The sequence below is a fragment of the Asparagus officinalis genome, chromosome 1 (assembly GCF_001876935.1).
Source record: "Asparagus officinalis chromosome 1, Aspof.V1, whole genome shotgun sequence".
NCBI classification, from domain to species: domain Eukaryota; kingdom Viridiplantae; phylum Streptophyta; class Magnoliopsida; order Asparagales; family Asparagaceae; genus Asparagus; species Asparagus officinalis.
In genome coordinates, this window is record NC_033794.1 from 44,401,990 (window position 1) to 44,409,828 (window position 7,839).

At 34.4% G+C, this 7,839-nt stretch overlaps 1 protein-coding gene across 1 annotated transcript; it reads left to right on the forward strand.

Moving 5' to 3' along the window:
- Positions 872-4,691, forward strand: LOC109823462 (serine/threonine-protein kinase HT1). Its single transcript, XM_020389750.1, has 4 exons — positions 872-996; positions 1,285-2,481; positions 3,141-3,596; positions 4,229-4,691. Exons 2-4 carry the CDS (start codon positions 1,519-1,521, stop codon positions 4,499-4,501), a joined length of 1,692 nt encoding a protein of 563 aa, XP_020245339.1. The 5' UTR covers positions 872-996; positions 1,285-1,518; the 3' UTR covers positions 4,502-4,691.

A 7,839-nucleotide genomic window follows, 5' to 3' on the forward strand; every position in this document is an offset into this window, starting at 1 on the left:
GTGGGGCAAATTTACTTCTCCATTTTGGGTGCTAGAAGCAATTTTCTCTTACAAATAAACGATTTATTTATCCAAAATAATCGAAAGGAACTTATGACATATGTTGTACTCCAATGAGCATTAGCCAGTGTTGCAGTTTTTGCTATCAAATATAATGAAATTTATTTATCATCTACAAGTATTATTTTGCCCGTGTTTTCATGGAAGAGTTTTAGATGTAAAAAAGTAATATAGAGCGCATAGAGTGAATTGAGCCCGCATCATTAGCTTGGAAGGTTTGAGGACTATTTTTTTAACATCTGGTTTGTTTGGTCTTTACAGGTTTCTTCTTTAGTGTATGCATGTGCTTCTAAGTTAAATTGTATTTATATATGTTTTTGATAAATTAAAGAATTCATTCTCAAGAAATCATTTACATTGTCATTGTCCAATTGTGCCTATATTAAAGCCTAAATATAAGAAAACCCCCTGAAATTTAGGGTTTATAAAACACCCTTTTTGACATTGAGATGTTTTCGAAAATCTCTCTGGAAATGTGAATTCCAGTTTTCATTGGCAAATAATAATCTTGTATAATTTTATTCGATGAAGATTGCGATTAGCATTATTTAGAGGGGCTTCCAAATAACCTGATGATTGTCCGATAGTTACTCATATTAAACCTTTATTAAACTTGAGTTAGCTTTTATGCGTTTACACTTTGCCTCTGAATGAAATTAGAATTTTTAACTTCCGAGTCAATTCTTCTATCAACTCCGCCCACAATAAGAATAACAAATGACAACGAAAGGACAAAATCCCAAATCAAATAAAATCATCATTAGCAATTAAAATAATTCGTACGTAAACCGTATTAGCTCTCAAATCCTCCCCAGAATTAAAAAAAAAAAACTAAAAACAGAAAGAAACAGAGAAAGAGAACGAGAGGGGGAAAAGGAACGAAATCCGTACAATGAAAATTTCTAGCCCCGTTCTCTTTTTGAAGAGATGTCAGAGGTATGATTTTCTATTTAGTTTTGCATTAGAATTTTTTTTTTTTTTCGTTAGATCACCTTTTCCCAGATCTGGGTGTTTTTCCCCCTCAAATAGTAGTAGTAATAATAATAATAATAATAATAATAATGATAACAATAAAGGAGAAATCTTTATGTTGTTTCCTCGTCAATGGGCGGAAAATAAAGATGGGTTTTTAAAAAGAAGGAATTTTGATGCGGTTTCGTTGTCATTAGCATGATGCTGGAGATGGGGTTTCTTAATTCTTTATTACGACTTGTTTTGTTGCAGGTCATGCAGGTGTTCATCTTGTGCAGGACTTAACTGAAAGTCTTCTCTCTCTCTCTCTCTCTCTCTTTGAGAAATTTAATTGGCTTTTGGGGATTTCAAATGGTTAAAAAAAAGCGCATGATGTGGATCGAGTTGAGGTTAGAAATGGTCTTTGTTAGAATTTTCGCCCATGGCTTTGGTTCATATCCGTATTCTTGATTTCATGACTGAGCTCAACTAAGCTTGAGGGGAGAGATGGAGGAGGAGAGCAGCTCTTGGGTGAGGAGGGCCAAGTTTTCACATACAGTTTGTCATCGATTAGATTCTTCGAGATTGCCCGTTATTCCTCTCTCTGTTAAGTCTGATCAAAGCCTAAAGCTAGAGCCCGAGAATTCTGCATTAGGTTCGTCGAAATTGGCATCCATCTCATTACCAGATGATTGTGCTGAGAAACAAAACAGGAACTCATGTACTCGATCTTCTAGTGTTCCGTCCAAATTCAGTAATGATCGAGTATCAATTCCAAGATCTTCATCTTCATACCCTTCAGTATGTTCTTATCCTAATAGTTCAGTTTCTAGTACTTCAGTAGGAGATCAACTACACCGAGATTCTCGAAGATCTAAACCAAAATCTAAACCTAAGCAGAGATCAGCATCCCCACTTCCTACTACAGCTATTTCCGATACCTTCAAAGAAGCTAAGGCTACCAAGAAAAGATTCTCAACTCCTCCTCCAATAAGACGAGGATCAGAAAAGAAGGTTTTTGGCAGATTATTTTCTAAAGAACCCACGGATCATTGCATTTTACCTTCACCAACCGATCGCTGCAAATTACCTTCACAATCACCATCTCCATCTCCTCTAACAAGCCCTCTTCAGCATTTCTCTTCGATGAAAATATCCGAACTTAAGGTTAAAAGTCGAAAAGAGAACTCATGGACGAGGTATTTTGATCATGGAGTTGGGAGAGTTAATGCCGTGGAGGCTACGGAGGAGATGATGGTTGATCTTTCGAAGTTGTATCTTGGGCTTAGATTTGCTTCGGGAGCTCATAGTCGATTGTATCATGGAATTTATAAAGATCAACCTGTTGCTGTGAAGATTATTAGGCAACCTGACGATGACGAAAATGGAATAATGGCAGCTCGACTGGAGAAGCAGTTCAATAGAGAAGTCACCCTTCTATCTCATTTGTACCACCGTAACGTGATTAAGGTACTTTTTTTTGTCTTCCTATGGTTTATATATGTTATATGATGCATTTTTATTTGATTTTATTGTTATCATTATTTTTATTTTTCAATGTCCTATAAGAAGGTGTTAACGATCTTCCTAATTCTTAAGGGCCATGGATAAGGAATTAGTTTCTGTTTTATGAATATCCTTATCATATATGAGATTAGAAATTGGTTTCATGCAAGTGCATTTTTGGGTAAGTTAATGACAGATTTGGTAAAAGTATTAATTATTTATTTTAGGTATCCACATCCTCCTATACAAGTATTTGGCATATCTATGTCTAAATTTTATGTAAATATATTACAAAGCTTTCCCACCTATTGACTTTGTAATGATTGTGAACACTTTCAAAAGGTCTTACATGCAAAGTTTATTCATCTCAGTTTATAGAAGCAGTAGGGGTAATTAAGGAGCAATCTTCTTCTATATCCATTTATTTCAGAGTTTATGGTTATTGATTGATCATAGGAGATGTTATGATTATATTATTTATACCATCTCTTCTTGGTTGCACTCTGAACTGCTGGATCCAAACTGAAAATGGTTTTCATTGCCAAAATTTTTACTGTTTCAAATGTGATTGAACATGGAAATGTAGTTAACCTTTCTTCGCATGTTCTTTGTTTATGATGCAGCTGGCAGCAGCATGTAGGAATCCGCCAGTATTTTGCATCATCACTGAATATCTATCTGGAGGTTCCCTAAGAGCATTCTTGCACAAACTCGAGCACAAAACCCTTTCTCTCGATAAACTTATTTCAATTGCCCTTGACATCAGTCGAGGAATGGAATATATTCACTCACAAGGGGTTATTCACCGTGACTTGAAACCTGAAAATATACTATTCGATGAGGAATTTTGTGTGAAGATTGCTGATTTTGGGATAGCTTGTGAGGAGGCATATCGTGATGCATTAGCAGAGGATACTGGAACTTTTCGTTGGATGGCTCCTGAAATGATTAAGCATAAACATTATGGACGAAAAGTTGATGTCTATAGTTTTGGATTGCTCTTATGGGAGATGGTGACAGGAAGAATACCTTATGAGGATATGTCCCCGATTCAAGCAGCATTTGCAGTGGTTGACAAGGTATTATTCTTGTTCGTATTATTTTTAGTTTCGTTTTCCTTTGTTTCAGTGAGTCCATCAGACTCGGTCTAAATTTAATTTCTCTTTAGTATACACACTTAGATCCAGTACATGTTAAAGAGAGAAACAAAGAGGTTCATAGTCCAGAGTCCATTAGAAGAATTTCTAAAACAGTTTAGTAGTTTATGATGGAATTCGTCAATTTTTTTGATAGTCTAACTGTCCAATTAATTTATAGCTAAACACAGGGGGAGCTTCCGTCCTGTAATTGAATTATTTATCTTGGAAAATTTTCCTATTATATCCTTCCAACTTATTTTGGCTCAATGTCATAAGAGAACTTATCGTTACATAGTAAGTCCTTGATTTATCAGAATACCAGAGTACTGCAACTGCAGATGTTCCATCTTTCCTTTTCTCCATTCCTTTTGGTTTATAATATCATTATCCGCCTTTATAAAGTGGATACTAATGACTTTTGGTGACATTGATGTTAAATATATGCCGTAAGGGCTCACGTGTAATCTTATTTTGTGTTATCTAATTATTATGCATGGCAACTTTAAATGAAAGCAAAATAATATTCATGCATTATATGTGGCATATTCTAATGAAAAATATCAATATTTCAGAACTTGAGGCCAGTTATTCCTGCGGATTGCCCTCATGCGTTGGGAGCCCTAATAGAGCAATGTTGGGCACTTCATCCAGAAAAGAGACCCGAGTTTTGGCAAGTTGTGAAGGTATTAGAACAATTTGAAATAGTTCTTGTTCGAGATGGCACTCTCAACTCGGTTCAAACCATAACATGCCAAGAACACAAGAAGCGGCTTTTCAATTGGATTGAGAAGCTTAAGCCTTCACATTTCGATGATTCGGTCACTCCAATGCCCAAATTGTTGTGAACATTTTCATCTCAACTTAGTTTTGGTAGCTTACGATGTGAGTATCTTATTGAATTTAAGAACCTCACCCAGAATTATCGATTCTTTCTCCTTGCTTTTATACTTTACGAGGTAGAAGCATGATGAATTTTTTTTAATATTGTATCAAAGCAATAATTCTTAGATGATTGTGTATTATTGATTTGCATAATCACCGAAGATCCTTTTTAAGATTGGGTGATATGTCTTACAGTAAATTGTTTCTTAAATATTGCTGATTTTATTTAGTTGGAGTTTAGATTGCAAGTTTTGTTCAAATAACTTTGAAATGCAACCCTCTATGTGAACACTGATAATTTATTGTAATAGCACATGATGTCTGGTGTCTGGAGTACTTAGCACCTTAACAGGATTGCTTCAGTCATCAATGGTTTGCTTCTTTATTTCGACGAAAGTATTATATGTTATCCTTAGTTGGTAGTTAAGCTTGTTTGTTAATTCCATTGTTTAGAAGTATATGCTCAGAGACAAGCATACATAGTATCTTTTTGGTATTGTTGATGCTACTTTATTTGGCCAAGTCTGACTGTTATATATTTTTTTCAACACTTACATAGCAGAATATATTTATGATTATAACTATATGTAGGACACCTGCTTTTGTCTTACATAATATAAGTTTTTTCCCGTTTTTTATGAGAGGGAAGGCACGTAACAGACCGTCCACAAAATTTTCATACGGTATTTGCATATAGTATGTGATAAGTAATTTGGTTAAAAAGAATACACGAGTATATGCTAAGTTTTTTCCATTGACAAATTTTAGTACTTTTATAACACCACCCTGTACTTTTATTGTTTGAATTAGTATTATTATCTAATAATGGCAAAAATTTTGGATGCCTGTTGCTAACATTCAAATGTATATATTTTGAGAGTTATGTGCTCTAGGTACTTCTACATGAGAATGATATTCTGTACCTATTTGTCATATGAGAAGTATTTAGTGTTTTGTCAAATGATCCATAGTGCGGGAAAGATTTATTAAAAGTACCGTAAAGGGGGTGAATAGGGTATTTGCTAATCTAATCCGGTATTAATATCAAATTAAAAACTTACTAACAATATATCCTAATGACGTGATATTCAAATGATATACTCAAGGATATACAATTAAACAATGAGCGAAATAAACATGAATGCAAGAATAAGAGAGAGAGTGCGTAAATAGACAAACACAAACACAAGGAAATTGATCACGGAGTTCCGTCGACCTACGTCTCCGTTCCTCACCCTCGAGGAGAATAACCACTATCTTAATAAGCAACTACACAATCGGTTTTCCAAGTTCACCGAAAACTTTTACAACTCTCACAATTACAATCACACAACACACTTCTCTAAGTGTTGACCTAGCCCGTGTCACCTTCCTCAAGTGCTTGGAATTACAACATCTCCCTAGTATTTACTACCGACGCCACTCCTCTTGGAATTGACCCTGTCTCTCACCAACCACTTCTCTAAGTGTCATTGTGTATTACAATGTGTTCTCAACAATTTAGCACAAGCAAAGATAATTTGTTCTCTAAACAAGATGAGAACTAAATTAAGCCTACACTCAATTAATCACTCACCACAACCCAAATTAAACTTAATATGAAATACTAAAAGCTCAATAGGTTGTGTGTGCAATCAATGAGTAAAATGAAATATAAACTCAATTTATGATCTAGCTTAAGAAAATGATAATCAACAATAAACATATATAAAGCTAGAGATTGAGTTTAGCAAAAGTTCTCTGCAAACAAGAGTGATGGAGATGTGAGATTGAAGCTCAAAAAGAAATAAAATGATCTCCTCCTCTTGTGAAACTCTCTTCACATAAACACACTTGAAAACAAACTTAAAACATACTAAAACAAACTTGTAGACTTGATTAAAACACTTCTTAGTCAACCCCAAATGTTGAGACTGATGGGGTATTTATAGGATCACAAAACAAAACCCAAAAACCAAGAAAATGTCACAAATCCTGAAAATCGACAATCTAGAAATATAGTCGTTACAGTGCCGTCAGTCGACTGATGATACTGTCCAGTCGACTGATGAGCTGATCGTTGGTGGCTATTTAAATCCCATCGGTCGACTGATACACCATCTGCATCAGTCGACTGAGAAGAAACATTTTGATGATTCCAGTCACTTTCATCAGTCGACTGATGACCTATCAGTCAACTGTTAACCTGTTCAGGGTCAGTTTTAAACAGTGAAATTGATTTTCAATGTGCTTTTAAATATAGCAAATAAATTCCATAAATTATTAAAATTGGGAAAATGTTTATAAACATGAAAATAAACATGTTAGAAAAGAAATTTTTGAAATATCATTTCCCGTTTGTGAAAACTCATCATTTTGTAAAATCTCAAAAATACGAGTTCGTTTAAAACACTTGATTTTGACAAAATGATTTTAAACAAGTTTGAAACTTCTTTTATATGGATTAATAGACTTAATGAAAGATGTACAATAATTATATATTAAGTCATTAATCCACAACACATTATTTTACAAATCGGTAAAACATACGAACTTGTTAAAACTTGATTTTGATGAATTTCTGCCAAACAAGTTTTGAAACACTTTAAAAATGGATTTATAGACTTGATGAAAGATATAAAATCGTGTCGTTAAGTCTATAATTTGAAAACGATGATAAATCAAAAAACCAATGCGTGTGTGTATGATTTTTGAGCTCTAAGTATTAACACACAAAGTATAAACGTAAACTACTATTACCCAAGGCAAATAATCTTCAATAAGCACGTCTTCGTTTGCGGATGAAGCAGTATTAGATCTTGACTTGAAATGCAAAGCTTCATTTCTATTTCCTTCCAAGCTCCTTCGAATATCATCGTTAAGCTCAATTCCAACCAACCTCTAACTGGAGGATCTTTGTGTAGAATACCTAACAAGCAAATACAAACACTCGACAAACGATGCTAGGAATCGTTTGTTAATCATCAAAACTAGATTAGATAGTAGGCTCATAAACATGAGACCTAACACACACACACACACACACACACACACACACACACACACACACACACACACATATATATATATATATGGAGAGGTTCAAATAAAAACCTCACTATCCTAAAAACTAAAAACCAATCCTCTCCATTGGATCCTGATTCATCCAATGGCTGAGATTAAAGCTGCATAAGGGTAATCAGGTAAAATTAACAGCCACTTGTCAGATGTAATGAATGCATGTCTGTTGAGTTCTCCAAAAGTCACAATATATCTCTCTCTCTCCAAAATCACAGCAACTCTCTCTCTCTCTGTCTCTCTT